Source organism: Ascaphus truei, unplaced genomic scaffold (genome assembly GCF_040206685.1).
Source record: "Ascaphus truei isolate aAscTru1 unplaced genomic scaffold, aAscTru1.hap1 HAP1_SCAFFOLD_469, whole genome shotgun sequence".
In the NCBI taxonomy this organism is placed as follows: domain Eukaryota; kingdom Metazoa; phylum Chordata; class Amphibia; order Anura; family Ascaphidae; genus Ascaphus; species Ascaphus truei.
The window spans coordinates 35,153-56,466 of NW_027456800.1; the positions used below are offsets into that span (position 1 = coordinate 35,153).

At 47.7% G+C, this 21,314-nt stretch overlaps 1 protein-coding gene across 1 annotated transcript in view; it reads left to right on the plus strand.

Annotated features, from left to right (window-relative positions):
- The window catches only part of LOC142484924 (solute carrier family 22 member 7-like), a gene marked incomplete at its 5' end in the record, with an annotated part of 29,728 nt that extends 12,804 nt beyond the window's left edge, over positions 1–16,924 (plus strand). The window contains 3 exons of the mRNA XM_075584176.1: positions 7,277–7,385; positions 13,462–13,668; positions 16,474–16,924. Of these exons, the coding sequence (XP_075440291.1) occupies positions 7,277–7,385; positions 13,462–13,668; positions 16,474–16,792 (635 nt within the window). The remainder of the gene's footprint in view (positions 1–7,276; positions 7,386–13,461; positions 13,669–16,473) is intronic.
- Between the last annotated feature and the right edge of the window lie 4,390 nt (positions 16,925–21,314).

Below are 21,314 nucleotides of genomic sequence, written 5' to 3' on the forward strand. Positions count from 1 at the left end.
TACATATCGCCCAATAGGCAAACGGCAGCTCACGTATGCGCCTGTCATCACGTCCTGAACAGCAATACCGGCTCCCTACCTGTACCGAAGCTGTGCGCAAGCGGGGAGACTATAGAGCCTGTTACAAATGCGTTATTTACATCAGTTATAAACGTATATAACGATTGCAGTACAGAACATGCATTGATAAGTGGGAAAAAGGGAGTGCTTCACTTTAAGTACACTTTCGCTTTACATACATGCTCCGGTCCCATTGCGTATGTTAATGCGGGGTATGCCTGTATATACAGTCTTACATATCTATATAATGCATTCTGATATCCATACAGTATATACAGTCTTACATATCTATATAATGCATTCTGATATCCATACAGTATATACAGTCTTACATATCTATACAGTGCATTCTGATATCCATACAGTATATACAGTCTTACATATCTATACAATGCATTCTCATATCCATACAGTATATACAGTCTTACATATCTATATAATGCATTCTGATATCCATACAGTATATACAGTCTTACATATCTATACAGTGCATTCTGATATCCATACAGTATATACAGTCTTACATATCTATACAGTGCATTCTGATATCCATACAGTATATACAGTCTTACATATCTATATAATGCATTCTGATATCCATACAGTATATACAGTCTTACATATCTATATAATGCATTCTGATATCCATACAGTACAGGCATACCCCGCTTTAAGTACACTCACTTTAAGTACACTCGCGAGTAAGTACATATCGCCCAATAGGCAAACAGCAGCTCACGCATGCGCCTGTCAGCACGTCCTGAACAGCAATACCGGCTCCCTACCTGTACCGAAGCTGTGCGCAAGCGGGGAGACTATAGAGCCTGTTACACATGCGTTATTTACATCAGTTATGCACGTATATAACGATTGCAGTACAGTACATGCATCGATAAGTGGGAAAAAGGTAGTGCTTCACTTTAAGTACACTTTCGCTTTACATACATGCTCCGGTCCCATTGCGTATGTTAATGCGGGGTATGCCTGTATATACAGTCTTACATATCTATATAATGCATTCTGATATCCATACAGTATATACAGTCTTACATATCTATATAATGCATTCTGATATCCATACAGTATATACAGTCTTACATATCTATATAATGCATTCTGATATCCATACAGTATATACAGTCTTACATATCTATATAATGCATTCTGATATCCATACAGTATATACAGTCTTACATATCTATACAGTTGTAGCCCCGTCCCCTTGGGCTCCCAGTGTCCCCTTTGCCCCCGCGGCGGTGTCCGGCGGGTGTCGGGTATGTGCGGGGACAGCTGCTGAGGCGAGCCAGTCGCCGGGAGCTTGCGACGCACCCGGCTAGTGGGAGTCGCCATCTTAAATTGCGCGAGTGTCGCGCATACGCGCAGGAGGTGCACTGCGATGGGCATTACAGTTGCGCATGCGCAGCAAGCTAAGCACATGCAGTGCCAATAATAAGGAGGTTTCGCGGGGACTACAACACCCAGCAGCTACTGGGGCTGCTAACCAGGTGGGAGCAGACGGCCAATAGGGATGCAGAGATCTCCTGCCAGCACATAGATACATTTGGCGTGCTGACAGAGACAGTCAGTCGGTGCTGGGACAGGATAGGGGTAGGAGGTAAGTGCAGGGGTCTGTGACTCCTGCACTAGGCCTCGATCACCCCCGTAGGCCCCAGCTAGGCCCCGACTCACCTCAGCTTGTGGTTGCTGCAGGGACTGGCTCATAGGATAGGCACACGGCCCCCGTAGTACTAGCGTGAGTGAGGGACACAGACAGGACACGGCGGTCTCCCGTTCACAGGTGCTCTGGGACCAGGCACCTATTATCTGGACATTCCTAATGGTGGTACCACCCATGCGGGACCCACCCACCGTAGAGGCGGAGACATCATGAATCACCCTTCTTGATCCGTGGATCCCAAGTACAGCCTCAGCGTGCCGGGGTGTTGACACACCCGGCAGGTACCATCATCAAGTGCACCAACACACTGTACAGTGACAGCGCTGATCACGTACTGTATAAGGGGTGGGGGCTATAACTTGTGGACACTTAGGTGGTAGAGTGCCCAAGGGCCTCATACAGTACTGTGGGGACTGTGTACAAGAGTGGGGAACATTGGTGGGTGGTTACAGCCGTGTGAGGCAAGTGGGTTGCTGTAACCACTAGCCATAAGATTTCCTGCTATATAAACTGTTATTTTATGTTATCAAGAGTGTGTTAATTGTGTGAACGTATATGCATATATGTATATGGGTCCTGTAACGGGCACATCCACATAGTAGGATCCGTTACAGGTGGAGGCGCTGACGGAGATTGTTCCGGAATACACCCCAGGCTCCCTGCAGCGGAGGCTCAGACCTCCTGTGAGCCACAGGTATTGCACCACACACACTGTAGACACATCACCTCACGGAGGGTGGGGGATACATGTGTTACATTTGGAGGTGCTGCTGAGATCAGCCCTGGGGTGCTACTCAGAAAAATTCACTTTGTGAAACCCGCAGACCACCATGACTATAAAAATATTCTACACAATGCGCTCAACCTAAAATTACAACATGATAATTATAATATTAATACAATAGGTGATATTACACCTCTAATGTGAATTCAAAATAATCGTGATATAATCCCAAATAAAACCAATAAGTAAATTGTGAGATGGCAGCCTTAGAACAAGTCTATCCAGCGACTTGCATCAACAAAATAAACAAACAAACAATAAAGTCCTGGTGCAAAATATCACAGAGAATACCAGTCCTTCCTTCAGAAAAGTTGGCGAGGGTAGAGGGAAATTAAGTCCAGGACAATCCTGATCCCACTGTTCCTTTTTCTGTGTGGAATATTCTCTTGTCATTGTTTCTTGATCCCAATGCTCTGCAAAGATAAAATACAAGAACCCATTGCGCAGGATCCTCTGAGCAATGGAGGCTCCTCTCCCCAGCCACTAGCTACTTACAGCAAAGCTGCAGGAAAAGAGTGTCGATTGGTATCTTTATCCTTGGTGTCAGGTAACTGCAGTTAACACTGGATCACTCCGTGCCACGTCTTGTCCTCAAATATCTATTCCAGCACTCAGAATCAAAGTGCCCAGAGGATATAGAAAACAAACATGGTGCAAATACCACTAATACAAAATGTATTAAAAGGACATAACAAAACACCACAAGGTGTCACACTCACATTTGCAAAAAAGAACGCACTGGTGAGCTCTGCAACACAAAAAGGCCTGAACATCCACGGAAGACAACAGTGGTGGATGATCGTAGGATTCTTTCCATAGTAAAGAAAAAACCCCTTCACAACATCCAGCCAAGTGAAGAACACTCTCCAGGAGGTAGGCATATCATTATCCAAGTCTACCATAAAGAGAAGACTTCACGAGAGCAAATACAGAGGGTTCACAACAAGGTGCAAACCATTCATAAGCCTCAAGAATAGAAAGGCCAGATTAGACTTTGCCAAACAATATCTAAAAAATCCAGCCCAGTTCTGGAACAGCATTCTTTGGACGGATGAAACTAAGATCAACCTGTACCAGAATGATGGGAAGAAAAAAGTATGGAGAAGGCTTGCAATGGCTCATGACCTGACGCATACCACATCATCTGTAAAACACGGTGGAGGCAGTGTGATGGCATGGGCATGCATGGCTTACAATGGCACTGGGTCACTAGTGTTTATTGATGATGTGACAGAAGACAGAAGCAGCCGGATGAATTCTGAAGTGTATAGGGATATATTGTCTGCTCAGATTCAGCCAAATTCAGCAAAGTTGATTGGACGGTGCTTCACTTTACAGATGGACAATTATTTATTTATTTATTTATAAAATATTTTACCAGGAAGTAATACATTGAGAGTTACCTCTCGTTTTCAAGTATGTCCTGGGCACAGAGTAAAACAAAATAATACATGGTTACAAATACAGTTACATAAATGAACAAGGTACTGCACCGACACACTTTATTCGAGCAAATACCCAGTATGTACCTGGCAGATACCTGGAATGCGCCGCTCCTCACCTCTGACAAGCCCCGTTGTGTTTGCCTTCCCAGCCTGGGTTCATGCCTGGCTGAAGGGCGGCTGATCTGTTAAATGATAATGATTAGGATTTAATAGGCTGCAATGCTTCGCGTGTCTACCAGATGGCATAAATTCATGAATTGTAATGCAGTATATATATATATACTGTGCAGTATTGCAGCCAGCGGGAATAAAATGCTTCAATCCCTGCCTGGAAAATAACCCAATGCACTCGGGCAGAAAACAGTCACAAACCTCAATACACCCGGGTATACCCGAATTCGTGGGACTAGCCGAGCTCAAATAAAGTGTGTCGCCAGTGTATACATTATATACAAGACATTGCGTGCACAGTTAAAGAAAATATATATTATGAGCGTATGAAACAGTTACAGACCAGATTAAAGTGTGAGACAGCCTTAGATTTGAAAGAACTTAAGCTGGTGGTGGATATGAGAGTCTCTGGTAGGTTGTTCCAGTTTTGGGGTGCACGGAAGGAGAAGGAGGAACGTCCGGATACTTTGTTGAGTCTTGGGACCATGAATAGTCTTTTGGAGTCTGATCTCAGGTGATAGGTACTGCATGTGGTAGGGGTGAGGAGCTTGTTCAGGTAGCTGGGTAGCTTGCCCAGAAAGTATTTGAGGGTGAGACAGGAAAGGTGAACTTTGCGCCTAGACTCTAGTGATGACCAATCTAGTTCTTTGAGCATTTCGCAGTGATGTGTGTTGTAGTTGCATTGGAGAACAAAATGACAAATTGAATTGTAGAGGGTGTCAAGTTTGCTAAGGTGGGTTTGAGGAGCCGAGCCATATACTATGTCTCCATAGTCAATAATTGGCATTAGCATCTGCTGTGCAATACGCTTTCTGACCAGGAGACTTAGGGAGGATTTGTTCCTGTAAAGTACCCCTAGTTTGGCATAGGTCTTGGTTGTCAGGGTATCAATGTGCATCCCGAATGTTAAGTGGGAGTCAAACCATAAGCCCAGGTATTTAAAACTAGTGACAGGTGTTAGGGTGGTGGTAGCGTTGGTTCTAATCAGGAGCTCAGTCACTGGAAGCTTTACAAATGACCCAAAACATACTGCGAAAGCAACCCAGGAGTTTTTTAAGGCAAAGGAGTGGAATATACTGCAATGGCCGATCAATCAACTGATCTCAACCCGATCGAGCATGCATTTCACTTGCTGAAGACAAAACTTAAGGCAGAAAGACCCACGAACAAACAACAACTGAAGACAGCTGCAGTAAAGGCCTGGCAAAGCATCACAAAGGAGGAAACCCAGCGTTTAGGGATGTTCATGCTTTCCCGACTTCAAGCAGTCGTTGACTGCAAAGGATTCTCGACAAAGTATTAAAAATGAACATTTTATTTATGATTGTGTTAATTTGTCCAATTACATTTGAGCCCCTGAAATAAGGGGACCGTGTATGAAAATGGTTGCAATTCCTAAACGTTTCATACGATATTTTTGTTCAACCCCTTGAATTAAAGCTGAAAGTCTGCACTTCTATTGCATCTTGGTTGTTTCATTTCAAATCCATTGTGGTGGCGTACAGAGCCAAAATGATGAAAATTGTGTCAGTGTCCAATTATTTCCGGACCTAACTGTATATTTGCATTTTTATTGTGCAACTGTTGTATATAGTTTGGTATATGTCACACTGTCCCAAGCAAGGTTTTACCAGGGGGAGTGTGTAGCCCCGGTCCCCTTGGGCTCCCAGTGTCTCCCTTACCCCCGCGGTGGCATCCGGCGGGTGTCGGGAATGTGTGGGGACAGCTGCTGAGGCAAGCCGGTCGCCAGGAGCTAGCGACGCACCCGGCTAGTGGGAGCCACCATCTTGAATTGCGCACGGAGGCGCGAGAGTCGCTCATGCGCAGGAGGTGAACTGCGATGGCCATTATAGTTGCGCATGCGCAGCAAGCTAAGCGCACGCGGCGCCAATAGTAAAGAGGTTCAGCGGGGACTACAACACCCAGCAGCCACTGGGGCTGCTAACCAGGTGGGAGCAGACGGCCAATAGGGATGCAGAGATCTCCTGCCAGCACATAGATACATTTGGCGCGCTGAGAGAGACAGTCAGTCAGTGCTGGGACAGGATAGGGGTAGGAGGTATGTGCAGGGGTCTGTGACTCCTGCACTAGGCCAGAATCACCCCCGTAGACCCTAGCTAGGCCCCGACTCACCTCATCTTGTGGTTGCTGCAGGAACCGGCCCATAGAATAGGGACACGGCCCCCGTAGTACTAGTGTGAGTGAGGGACACAGACAGGACACGGCGGTCTCCCGTTCACAGGGGCTCTGGGACCAGACATCTATCACATCAATCACATATATTCATGCTTGAATACTGCTGTCATATATACAGTGTAGATATACATTGAATCAGACATATCCATATACACATAAATACATAGACATACATAGCGATGTAGCACTTTGGTCAGTCACAATTTCCATGCGTAGTCCTTGCGGCCCGATACCCTGTACCGCTCCCATTAAATGTGTGCACGCGTTTCGCACACAATGTGACAGAGGGCTGAACATGGAATTTTAGCGTTTTTTGCATTACCGGCCTGAAACGCAAGTTGGCGATCGCGAACTACAGGTACCGTACAGGTAGTGTGTCTTAAAAATAGAAATGCAATGTACAGGTAAGGCAACCCGTCACTTATTCTCGTTCATGTTCGCACAATCCTACGGTACCTTATACTGTATCACACTGTATCACACTGTATCACACTGTATGTACTGTAAGTGTCTAGAATTATATGTAATGGTATTGAATAGAAATGTACAATGTTGAAACTTGAAAACACCTAAAATGTAATTTAGAGAAAACATTTTTTATTTGATAACGCCAACAAAATGTTTAAATCAATAATGCAATACTACAAATTTTCTTCAAAATGTACTTGTTGCGGGCTTGCTCTTGGATGTCTTGGCATGTAAAGAGAGTATATCCAATATTAATATTCGCACATACCCTACAGTAGTGTACTGCGCATGGTGTAAATGCATTTGCGTATTATTGAATTTCTGCGCATGCGTGTTGCTATGAAACCTGAATGAAACGCATATGTGTATCTGGTCATGGATATCCATTTTGAAAAGAATTGAAGCTGTATCTGTCCCTTATTTCATGTAAAAAAGGAAATCTATTTCTCTCTTTCGCTCGTCTGTCCCTTTCAGAGTTTGTGCACACGCGTTCTGCACTCGCCATCCTGGGGAAGGGCTTCTCAGAAGCTGCATTCACCACCGCATTCCTCTTCACAGCGGAGCTATACCCCACTGTGCTCAGGTACCAGCCCCCTCCCCTCACACAGCAGAGAGACAGAAGCCCCCCCCCTGTGGGGCTGTATACAGACAGAACCCCCCCGATGGGGCCGTATACAGACAGAACCCCCCCGGTGGGGCAGTATACAGACAGAACACCCCCCCTGTGGGGCAGTACACAGCAGGAGCCCCCCCCCCCCGGTGGGGCAGTATACAGAACAGACATCGGCAGTTTTATTGTACTTGCTGATAACACCGGATATTGCTTTATAATGCAGAGTATCACTGAGTATCCCTCCATACCATTCCAAAAGGTGTTTAACATTTACCTGATACACACAAGCTTTTGTTTTGATCAATCTATATCTAATGTATTTTGGTAATAAGACTGTTTGTCAGTCATCAGAATAATTAGAGTGCTGATTTGTGAATAAGAAGTGGTACTGTGGATGTGTAAATAAGTAGTGGTACTGTGAGTGTGTAAAGCAGAGAACAACTGTTACTCACAGTACCCGTCCCATCTGTACTCCGAATGAATAAGCTGAAATCACCTGCGCCGCGGGCAGGGGGAGAGAACGGGTTCACACACACATAGCATGGCACCCAAGATGTACAAACTGCTCTAACGCGTTTCACACAAACAGCATGGCAGCCATGATGTACAGGCTACTCTAACACGTTTCACACACACAACATGGCAGCCGAGATGTACAAGCTATTCTAACGCAATTCACACACACAGCATGGAACCCAAGATGTACAAGCTACTCTAACACGTTTCACACACACAACATGGCAGCCGAGATGTACAAGCTACTCTAATGCGTTTCACACACACAACATGGCAGCTGAGATGTACAAGCTATTCTAACTCGTTTAACACACACAGCTTGGCAGCTGAGCTGTACAAGCTACTCCAACGCGTTTCATACACAGCATGGCAGCTGAGATGTACAAGCTATTCTAACGCGTTTCATACACATGAATGACAGCGGAGATGTACAAGCTATTCTAACGCATTTCACACACATATGAATGACAGCAGAGATATACAAGCTTCTCCAACGCGTTTCATACACAGCATGGCAGCCGAGATGTACATGCTATTCTAACGCGTTTCACACACATGAATGACAGCGGAGATGTACAAGCTATTCTAACGCGATTCACACACAAAGCATGGCAGACGAGATTTACAAGCTACTCTAACGCGTTTCACACACACAGCATGGCAGCCGAGATGTACAAGCTATTCTAACGCGATTCACAAACACAGCATGGCGGCCAAGCTGTACATGCTACTCTAACGCATTTCACACACACACACACATGAATGACAGAGGAGATGTACAATTTATTCTAACGCGTTTCACACACAGCATGGCAGCCGAGATGTACAAGCTACTCTAATGCAATTCACACACACAGCATGGCAGCCGAGCTGTGCAAGCTACCCTAACGTGTTTCACACACACAACATGGAAGCCGAGATGTACAAGCTACTCCAATGTGTTTCATACACAGCATGGCAGCCGAGATGTACAAGCTATTCTAACGCGTTTCACACACATGAATGACAGCGGAGATGTACAAGCTATTCTAACGCGATTCACACACAGCATGGCAGCCGAGATGTACAAGCTATTCTAACGCGTTTCACACACACAGCATGGCAGCCGAGATGTACAAGCTACTCTAACAAATTTAACACACACAGCATGGCAGCCGAGCTGTACAAGCTACTCTAATGCATTTCACACACACACACAAGAATGACAGAGGAGATGTACAAGCTATTCTAACGCGTTTCACACACACAGCATGGCAGCCTAGATGTTCAAGCTACTCTAATGCAATTCACACACACAGCATGGCAGCCGAGCTGTACAAGCTATTCTAATGTGTTTCACACACACAACATGGCAGCCGAGTTGTACAAGCTATTCTAACGCGTTTCATACACATGAATGACAGCGGAGATGTACAAGCTACTCTAACACATTTCACACACAGCATGGCAGCCGAGATGTACAAGCTACTCTAACGCGTTTCACACACACAGCATGCAGCCGAGATGTACAAGCTATTCTAACTCGTTTAACACACACAGCTTGGCAGCTGAGCTGTACAAGCTACTCCAACGCGTTTCATACACAGCATGGCAGCTGAGATGTACAAGCTTTTCTAATGCGTTTCATACACATGAATGACAGCGGAGATGTAGAAGCTATTCTAACGCGATTCACACACGCAGCATGGTAGCCGAGCTGTACAAGCTACTCTAACGCATTTCACACATGCTCATGAATGACAGAGGGGATATACAAGATATTCTAACGCGTTTCACACAAACAGCATTGAAGCCGAGCTGTACAAGCTACTCTAACGCATTTCACACACACAGCATGGCAGCCGAGCTGTACAAGCTACTCTAACGCAATTCACACACACAACATGGAAGCCGAGATGTACAAGCTACTCCAACGTGTTTCATACACAGCATGGCAGCTGAGATGTACAAGCTATTCTAACGTGTTTCACACACATGAATGACAGCAGAGATGTACAAGCTATTCTAACGCGTTTCACACACACAGCATGGCAGCCGAGATGTACAAGCTATTCTAACTCGTTTTACACACACAGCATGACAGCCGAGCTGTACAAGCTACTCTAACACGTTTCACACACACATGAATGAAAGCAGAGATGTACAAGCTACTCCAACGTGTTTCATACACAGCATGGCAGCCGAGATGTACAAGCTATTCTAACGCGTTTCACACACATGAATGACAGCCGAGATGTACAAGCTATTCTAACACGATTCACACACACAGCACGACGGCAGAGCTGTACATGCTACTCTAACGCGTTTCACACACACACAGCATGACAACCGAGATGTACAAGCTACTCTAACGCGTTTCACACACACATGAATGACAGCAGAGATGTACGAGCTACTCCAACGTGTTTCATACACTGCATGGCAGCCGAGATGTACAAGCTACTCTAACGCAATTCACACACACACAGCATGACAGCCGAGATGTACAAGCTACTCTAACGCGTTTCACACACACATGAATGACAGCAGAGATGTACAAGCTACTCCAACGTGTTTCATACACAGCATGGCAGCCGAGATGTACAAGCTATTCTAACGCGTTTCACACACATGAATGACAGCGGAGATGTACAAGCTATTCTAACGCGATTCCCACACAAAGCATGGCAGCCGAGATGTACAAGCTATTCTAACGCGATTCACACACAGCACGATGGCAGAGCTGTACATGCTACTCTAACGCGTTTCACACACACTGCATGGCAGCCGAGATGTACAAGCTACTCTAATGCAATTCACACACACAGCATGGCAGCCGAGCTGTGCAAGCTACCCTAACGCGTTTCACACACACAACATGGAAGCCGAGATGTACAAGCTACTCTAACACAATTCACACACACACAGCATGACAGCCGAGATGTACAAGCTACTCTAACGCGTTTCATACACATGAATGACAGCAGAGATGTACAAGCTACTCCAACGCGTTTCATACACATGAATGACAGCGGAGATGTACAAGCTACTCTTATGCGATTCCCACACAAAGCATGGCAGCCGAGATGTACAAGCTATTCTAACGCGATTCACACACACAGCACGACGGCAGAGCTGTACATGCTACTCTAACGCGTTTCACACACACTGCATGGCAGCCGAGATGTACAAGCTACTCTAACACAATTCACACACACACAGCATGACAGCCGAGATGTACAAGCTACTCTAACGCGTTTCACACACACATGAATGACAGCAGAGATGTACAAGCTACTCCAACGTGTTTCATACACAGCATGGCAGCCGAGATGTACAAGCTACTCCAACGCGTTTCACACACATGAATGACAGAGGAGATGTACAAGCTATTCTAACGCGATTCCCACACAAAGCATGGCAGCCGAGATGTACAAGCTATTCTAACGCGATTCACACACAGCACGATGGCAGAGCTGTACATGCTACTCTAAAGCGTTTCACACACACTGCATGGCAGCCGAGATGTACAAGCTACTCTAATGCAATTCACACACACAGCATGGCAGCCGAGCTGTACAAGCTACTCTAACGCGTTTCACATACACAGCATGGCAGCCGAGATGTACAAGCTACTCTAACGCGTTTCATACACATGAATGACAGCGGAGATGTACAAGCTATTCTAACACGATTCCCACACAAAGCATGGCGGCAGAGCTGTACATGCTACTCTAACGCGTTTCACACACCAGAACAACAATTGAAGTGATAAAGGCGCTCAACGTTTGATCCCTTGTATGATTGCAATAAACAGATGAACAATAACGGACATGAAGGTATGTGAGAAAATTGAAGTAAAGTCCCCAGAAGAACCAATAATCCCTGAAGGGTAAGAAAAAGGCTAAAATAACCTAACCTCAATCAAGCCCTCATTGGGATGGTTCCTGGACTCACAATAAGCATACAGTAATGAATGATACTCACAAAATCCCCTTTTCCAATGTCCTGTGGAGGCGGGCAGCCTGGTGGGGAGATGCTGGTCTCAGGAGGCAAATAGAAAAAAAAGAAGAAAACCAGCGCACCGCCAAAGTGGGTCCCAAGCAAATGTATTGTAAACAATCTTCTTTATTTATTCCATCTAAAAAAGGAGGTTAACACCCTCCTACGCGTTTCGTGTAAACATACACTTTATCAAGGAGTATACTGTTAACCTCCACTTTTAAATGGATTAAATAAAGAAGATTTTTTTACAATACATTTGCTTGGGACCCACTTTGGCGGTGCGCTGTTTTTTTTCTTTTTTCTATTTGCATTTCACACACACTGCATGGCAGCTGAGATGTACAAGCTACTCTAACGCGTTTCACATACACAGCATGGCAGCCGAGATGTACAAGCTACTCTAACGCGTTTCACATACACAGCATGGCAGCCGAGATGTACAAGCTACTCTAACGCGTTTCATACACAGCATGGCATCCGAGATGTACAAGCTATTCTAACACAATTCACACACACAGCATATCAGCCGAGCTGTACAAGCTACTCTAACGCGTTTCACATACACAGCATGGCAGCCGAGATGTACAAGCTACTCTAACGCGTTTCATACACATGAATGACAGCGGAGATGTACAAGCTACTCTAACAAGTTTCACACACACAGCATGGCAGCCGAGATGTACAAGCTACTCTAACGCGTTTCACACACACAGCATGGCAGCCGAGGTGTACAAGCTACTCTAACACGTTTCATACACACAGCATGGCAGCCGAGCTGTACAAACTACTCCAATGCGTTTCATACACATGAATGACAGCGGAGATGTACAAGCTATTCTAACGCAATTCACACAAACAGCAAGGCAGCCGAGATGTACAAGCTACTCTAACGCGTTTCACGCACAAAGCACTGGTTATTTCTGCCTAAGATGTAGTGTGGATTGTGTATTAGATTTGTGTCTATTTATTCGAGTTAAAATCTGTTTAGCAAGAAAAAGAACAGGAGAAATGTGCAGTGAAGGAAACGTGTGAGAGAGTGTGTGCAAGACAGTGCGTGCAAGAGAGCGCGTTTAATTATAATATCTTCTTACTGTTTAGTGATTGTGTTTTCACACTGAGTTTCTGTGAAAGGTGAGTGATTGTGTTATCACACTGAATTTCCGTGCAAGGTGAGTGATTGTGTTATCACACTGAGTTTCCGTGCAAGGTGAGTGATTGTTTAGTGATTGTGTGATCACACTGAGTTTCCGTGCAAGGTGAGTGATTGTGTTATCACACTGAGTTTCCGTGCAAGGTGAATGATTGTTTAGTGATTGTGTGATCACACTGAGTTTCTGTGCAGGGTGAGTGATTGTGTCATCACACTGAGTTTCCATGCAAGGTGAGTGATTGTGTTATCACACTGAGTTTCCGTGCAAGGTGAATGATTGTTTAGTGATTGTGTGATCACAATGAGTTTCTGTGCAAAGTGAGTGAATGTTTAGTGATTGTGTGATCACACTGAGTTTCCGTGCAAGGTGAGTGATCACTCTCTCTCTCTTTGCAGACAGACTGGCCTCGGGTTCTGCTCCTTCATGACCCGGTTGGGGAGCTCTCTGGCGCCCCTAGTGATGCTGTTGGAAGACGTGTGGGTTTTCCTCCCCCCTGTAATATTCAGCAGTATGTCACTCCTTTCTGGGGCAGCCGCCTTCCTACTGGCTGAGACCTCACACACCCAGCTACCCGAGACCATCCAGGATGTGGAACTGAACAGGTATGGGAAGGGGAGGGATATGGGGAGGGGGGGAGTATGGGGGGGTATGGGGAGGGGGAGGAGAATAGGGAGGGGTATGGGTATGGGGAAGAACATGGGGAGGGAGAGGGAGAGGAGTATGGGTATCGGTATGGGAAGGTGTGAGGGGACTGGGAGGAGTATGGGGTGAGTGAGAAACATGGTGTGGGGGAGGGGTGGGGGAGAAGTATGGTGTGCGTGAGGAGTATGGGGAAGGGGAGGAGTATGGGGAGGCGTATGAGGAGGGGAAGAGAGAGAGAGAGGGAGAGGGGTATGGGAAGGATTATGGAGAGGGGGAGGGAGAGGGGTATGGGGAGGATTATGGAGAGGGGGAGGGAGAGGGGTATGGGTGTGAGGATGGGGAGGAGTAGAGGTATAGGGGGGGGGAGGGGGAGGAGCAGGGTGTCACAGGAGACCAGGTTATTTACACATTTTTACCAGGATCATTCATTGAGCAAAACAAAGTAATGAAATAAATTGTAATTTATTCGGCATAAATTCACAATGATATACAAAATACAGACAAACAGGCACACTTACTTTGGGACTGGGGTTGAAAACTAGAATTTCCCAGGCACAGGGAACTCTATAGAAGAGTTTTACCCTGACCGGGACTTTTTTAACACCATTTATATTTAAGAGATCAATCACAGGGCAAAACAAGGCAGTGAAAAAAAACGAGGTTTATTTTGGATAAGACCTCGGAAACCCACAGAACCACAAAATACTAAAATATACAGTTACGGGGGTCTGGGGAATGAGATCTACCTTTCCTAGGTGCAGGGATCCACTTCAAAGTGGTTTCCCCTGTCCTCTTCTTCTCTGCTTCAGGATATAAGAGTGCTGCACACAGCAGACACTATGACATGTACCTCCAGCTGGTCACAGTACAACTCCACACTTCTTCCCAGAATGTCTCTCAGATGGCCCTCTCCACACTCCTTCCCAGAGTGGACCAGTGATCTGATAAGCAGTGTTCCTTATATACCCCTTGGTGATTATCCTTTTACTTGAGCAATGGTGGCCAGCCAAGAGAAACAGTGCCTGGGGCTTAGACCTGGTAACTGATTCTATTAATTAGTGCCCTCCCTTTGTTCTGATCATATGTTTTCTATACAACAGTTCAGATAAATGGATTGCTTAATTTTTCTCCATAGAAATAACAGGTACATAACGTAATTTACATTCTTGCATGTTAATTCCATCACCACACAATACCAGGTGTCTAATCCGGGAGGAATTGCTAACACAGGCATAAATAAAGACATAAGGTAATTATGTAAAAGACAGGACTACAGGAATTACAGCGTGCCCAAATCACAGAACAATGTCGATTCCCTGGGGGATTGCATTTACAGGGAATAAAGAATACAGGCTTTGAAATACATTCCCTGTTCTCCCCCAGATATTAAATTACATTTGGCTGAAATAAGCCTTACATAGCTGGCCAAGTTACATGGATTTAGGGGTAAATAGCTGTGATTTCTCTTTATTAGGTCCCCCAACAATCCCTACCGTCACACCGGGCTAGAATTGATGCACACAAATAACAGCAGATCACGTTAGACGCTAGTGCAGAAAATGGCATTTTAGGGTTCTGGTTTTTAAACACCTTAAAGTGACACAGTGACACAGTAACACAGTAACAGAGTGACACAGTAACAGAGTGACACAGTGACACTGTAGCACAGTAACACAGTAACAGAGTGACACTGTAGCACAGTAGCACAGTAGCACAGTAGCACAGTAACACAGTAACACAGTGACACAGTGACACAGTGACACAGTGACACAGTGGCACAGTAGCACAGTAGCACAGTAGCACAGTAACACAGTAACACAGTAACACAGTAACAGAGTGACACAGTGACACAGTGACACAGTAACACAGTAACAGAGTGACACAGTGACACAGTAACAGAGTGACACAGTGACACAGTGACACAGTAACACAGTACTGTACACATTGCAATTCATTCATTTCATTGCACACAAAGAAACAGGATCCATGAAATTCAAACAAAGCACCCGCGATAGACACGTGTGCCTGGGGCGATTGGCCGCGTTAATGCCACGTGGAGTACAGCCGCGCACATGAAAACGGATCCGTGATTGGTTCGAATAACGCCCGCTGCATCTGTATTAGAACTAGCTAAATTATATTATAACACATTGGTATCTATTTACTAACGTTTCCTGTGGGAAACCGGTGCAAAAAACAGCAAGAAATAAATCCCACAGAGAGTGAAGGGAGCTTTTCTTTGATAATTTTGGTACAATTGTTCTGGTTTTGCCCTTATTTAGCATCCAGGAATAAATAAACCCCCTTTTGTGAACCCTAATTGTGCATCGGGGTTATTCCAAGAGACAGTTACATGTGTAAGCGGCGTCTCTTTGATTTATAAAGCACTACTAATGAGTATAACGTCTCAGTTCAGACTGCCCGAACTTTCTGTTACTTAGACGTTTGGAGACACTGAAGCATTCTTTGCCGCTTCCATAGTAATTAGTTACTCCCTCGGCCATCCCAATACTTCTTAACCCATTCCCTGCCGGAGGGATATTTGCAATAGCTTTGGAAATCTGTGCACAAGCAGAACTCCTGAAAGCACAATATCATATACCAGGGCCCATACCACTCATACTGCTTCACTAGTGCCTCTAAAGCTCAGGAACAAAAACAGCTGTCAGAACAAAGTACTGTAGCTCAGTGGTAATGTTACTGCATTTGAACGGCAAAGGAAAAGGATTAATAATACCAATAATAATGTCACTGCTTCTCTACAGATTCAGGAATCCCACTGCTGACACCAACGGAGACCTCTCTGTGTGCACAGAGGACAGGCCAGCCTGCACAGTGTCTCCGCCTGATAATACCACTAATAATGCAACACACACCTTCAGTGGCACCAAAACATCAAGTCCTGCTGCCTGTGATACTTGCCATGCTGGTAATGCACCTCCCTCTGACCATGCACACGAGTTCCCTGGAGGAGTGGTTATTCTCAGAAACTCGGCACCCCCTGGCCTTCCATTCTGTAATGCCTGTTCTGAGCCACCTGATGGGGATTTCCATAAAGATAGGTGTGCAGATACAAGCAGCTGAATCCTGCGACAGTGTCCCAGGCCGAAATCACAAGGCAAATCCTACGCGCCCTATGAGGACAAAGGCATTTCTGGTCACCGGTTTGTAACACCTCTTTCCCTGGCTAATTAAAGATTGCCACATCAAAGTGTATTCATTTGGTTCAGGTGATGCTCCGGTGTCTTATTTACCCCTTTTCCCAGGGTGCTGGTATCCATGGAGGGCTGGTATGGTAAACACTAAGAGAAGGGGGCCAGGAATAGGGCAAGCAGATGTCTAACGTCCTGTGTCCCTACCAGGGCCGCCGACTGGGGGGAGAGTCGTGGTCTTTGGTTGGTGCTGAACCCTGGCTCTCCCACGTTGCTGTGGGCCTGCCTGTCTCCCGTGCTGGGTCTCTCTCCCTCACTATCCCTCATCAGGCCTCTCTCCCTCGCTCTCCCATGCAGATCCCCTCTCCCTCACTCTCCCATGCAGGATCCCTCTCCCTCACTCTCCCGTGCAGGGTCCCTCTCCCTCCCTCTCCCTCGTCAGGCCTCTCTCCCTCACTCTCCAGTGCAGGGTCCCTCTCCCTCACTCTCCCTCGTCAGGCCTCTCTCCCTCACTCTCCCATGCACAGCCCCTCTCCCTCAGTCTCCCATGCAGAGCCCCTCTCCCTCACTCTCCCATGCAGGGTCCCTCTCCCTCACTCTCCCGTGCAGGGTCCCTCTCCCTCACTCTCCCATGCAGAGCCTCTCTCCCTCACTCTCCCATGCAGGGTCCCTCTCCCTCACTCTCCCGTGCAGAGCCCCTCTCCCTCACTCTCCCGTGCAGAGCCCCTCTCCCTCGCTCTCCCATGCAGAGCCCCTCTCCCTCACTCTCCCGTGCAGGGTCCCTCTCCCTCACTCTCCCGTGCAGGGCCCCTCTCCCTCACTCTCCCATGCAGAGCCCCTCTCCCTCACTCTCCCATGCAGAGCCCCTCTCCCTCACTCTCCCATGCACGGTCCCTCTCCCTCACTCTCCTGTGCACAGCCCCTCTCCCTCACTCTCCCGTGCAGGGTCCCTCTCCCTCACTTTCCCGTGCAGGGTCCCTCTCCCTCACTCTCCCGTGCAGAGCCCCTCTCCCTCACTCTCCCGTGCAGGGTCCCTCTCCCTCACTCTCCCGTGCAGGGTCCCTCTCCCTCACTCTCCTGTGCAGGGTCCCTCACTCTCCCGTGCAGAGCCCCTCTCCCTCACTCTCCCTTACAGAGGCCCTCTCCCTCACTCTCCCGTGCAGAGCCTCTCTCCCTCACTCTCCCTCGTCAGGCCTCTCTCCCTCACTCTCCCTCGTCAGGCCTCTCTCCCTCATTCTCCCTCGTCAGGCCTCTCTCCCTCGCTCTCCCACGCAGAGCCCCTCTCCCTCACTCTACGATCCAGAGCCCCTCTCCCTCACTCTCCCATGCAGAGCCCCTCTCCCTCACTCTCCCGTGCAGGGTCCTTCTCCCTCCCTCTCCCATGCAGAGCCCCTCTCCCTCACTCTCCCGTGCACAGCCCCTCTCCCTCACTCTCCCGTGCAGGGTCCCTCTCTCTCCCTCACTCTCCCATGCAGGGTCCCCCTCCCTCACTCTCCCGTGCAGAGTCCCTCTCCCTCACTCTCCCGTGCAGAGCCCCTCTCCCTCACTCTCCCATGCAGAGCCCCTCTCCCTCACTCTCCCGTGCAGAGCTCCTCTCCCTCACTCTCCCGTGCAGAGCCCCTCTCCCTCACTCTCCCATGCAGAGCCCCTCTCCCTCACTCTCCAGTGCAGGGTCCTTCTCCCTCCCTCTCCCATGCAGAGCCCCTCTCCCTCACTCTCCCGTGCACAGCCCCTCTCCCTCACTCTCCCGTGCAGGGTCCCTCTCTCTCCCTCACTCTCCCATGCAGGGTCCCTCTCCCTCACTCTCCCGTGCAGAGTCCCTCTCCCTCACTCTCCCGTGCAGAGCCCCTCTCCCTCACTCTCCCGTGCAGAGCCCCTCTCCCTCACTCTCCCGTGCAGAGCCCCTCTCCCTCACTCTCCCGTGCAGGGTCCCTCTCCCTCACTCTCCCGTGCAGGGTCCCTCACTCTCCCATGCAGGGCTGGGGGTGAGAGAGGGTGGAGGTGAAAGGGGGTGGAGGTTAGAGGGGGTGGAGATGAGAGGTGAGATGAGAGGGGGTGGGAGTGAGAGAGAGAGGGTGGGTGTGAGAGCGGGGGTGGGGGGGGCAAGAGGGTGGAGGGGAGAGGGGGTGTGTTATTTATAAATTATTTGACTATTACAGTATATCTGCATATATAGATATATATCACAACAGCGAGTGGGGGCAAGAGAGTGTGGGTGAGAGAGTGTGGGTGAGAGAGAGAGGGTGAGAGAGGGGGGCAAGAGAGCAGGTGAGAGAGAGCAGGTGATAGAGGGTATGAGAGAGGGTAAGAGGGCAATAGGGTGGGGGTGCGTAAGCGAGAGAGGGGGAGTGTCACGGGAGACCAGGTTTATTAACACCTTTTTATACCGGGATCATTGATTGAGCAAAGCAAGGAGGTAAAATACATTGTAATTTATTTCAGGAAAAGACATACACACAATGTAACTTATACCTATTAAATATACAGCACAACCCCCTTATAACGCTGTGCTTTGGGTCCAAAGAATCAAACCGCATTATAAGCGGAAGGCATTAGAAATAATGTACAATTGTATGCATTGTACAATAAAGTATTTAAGATACCAATAATTGTGTTGTAAAGTATTTATAAATACGGAAATTGGGAGCCACGCTTACATCGTGTTATAAGCGGATTCGCGTTGTAACGGATCGCGTTATAATGGGGTTGAGCTGTAACTCTTTAATAAAATATACTGTGTCCTGTCTTCTGTGTGATACAAATATATAAGTCCTTATTCTGGTGTCAGGGATGGAGTGGGAGTGTATGTTGCGTACACTCACTCGCCTCATTCTTGGCACACTTTAGAAATGGCAAACTTTTTACATACAATAAATCTCTCTCAGCCTTATCACTTAGCTGGAGTACCCCCGAACCCCTATACCAGGTGAAGGGTACCTGGGCATGTATCTGGGCACATTTCCTTATACTAGGGACCCCTCATTACACTAGGGACCCCGTGTATGATTGCAGGTATACATTAACCCCATCATGCCCGTTTACCTTGTCTGGAAGATGCTGCAGCAGGAATCTTGGCGGTGAGTCATAATAATAATGTTTTCAGAGTCAGAGTTTGGCGGAGTAATGTGCTTGGCTGCATCAGAGAATCTCACTCGATTACCGGATCCAACTCCTGGGGTATCCCATAACTCGGGAACCCCGATACATAGGCACATTTTGTAAAGACTTTCTCCGACAAACCCCCCTGAAACTTACAGCCTAGAAATCTCCTGGTCCCAGCACCCCAGGAAAGACGAAACACACGTAAATCTTTAATGTCGCATAATTTGCACACAGTCACACTAATGCATTTAGGACCCCAGAGCTGACATTCTAGGACCCCAATACACGGATCAGGGGTAATCAAGTGGGCTGCACCTTTATTAGTGAGCCTGGTTAACCCCTTCACCATCACACCTCCCTCCTTAAGATGAAGGCTTTGTTACGACCGCCTCATCCGGAGGTTTAATTGGCCTGACACGTCTTGAGGCTGGTGGCTCACTGGGACTGTCCTGGCGGGAAAGTCCATCGGCATTGCCATGCTCACTGCCTTTCTTATGCTGGATGGAAAAGTCAAATTCTTGACTCCCATGAAGGAGCTTGCCATTTTCCCCAGCCACCCATTGTAGCCAACTCAAGGGGTTGTGATCAGTGATCGTGGTGAATGCCCGGCCATACAAATAGGGCTGCAGTTTTCTCAGAGCCCACACAATGGCCAAACACTCTTTTACAATTGTGGCATAAGCCACCTCCCTGGGCAGTAACGTTTTGCTCAGGTACCCCACAGGATGCTCTCCCCCCTCCTCTCCCACTTGACTGAGTACAGCACCCATATCGTAATTGGAGGCATCGGTCTGCACCAAAAATGGCTTTAAATAGTCAGGGGCTGAAGGGATGGGTGCACTAGCCAGCACTGTCTTGAGTGCCTGAAATGCTGTTTCACAGGCAGGAGACCAGGCTACCAGAACTGGGAGTCACTGTCACGGGAGGAGTTGGCTGGCCCGGTAATAAAGGGGTCACTCATACTCTCGTGTGGGCCCCTCTCCCTCACTCTCCCTTACAGAGGCCCTCTCCCTCACTCTCCCGTGCAGAGCCTCTCTCCCTCACTCTCCCTCGTCAGGCCTCTCTCCCTCACTCTCCCTCGTCAGGCCTCTCTCCCTCATTCTCCCTCGTCAGGCCTCTCTCCCTCGCTCTCCCACGCAGAGCCCCTCTCCCTCACTCTACGATCCAGAGCCCCTCTCCCTCACTCTCCCATGCAGAGCCCCTCTCCCTCACTCTCCCGTGCAGGGTCCTTCTCCCTCCCTCTCCCATGCAGAGCCCCTCTCCCTCACTCTCCCGTGCACAGCCCCTCTCCCTCACTCTCCCGTGCAGGGTCCCTCTCTCTCCCTCACTCTCCCATGCAGGGTCCCCCTCCC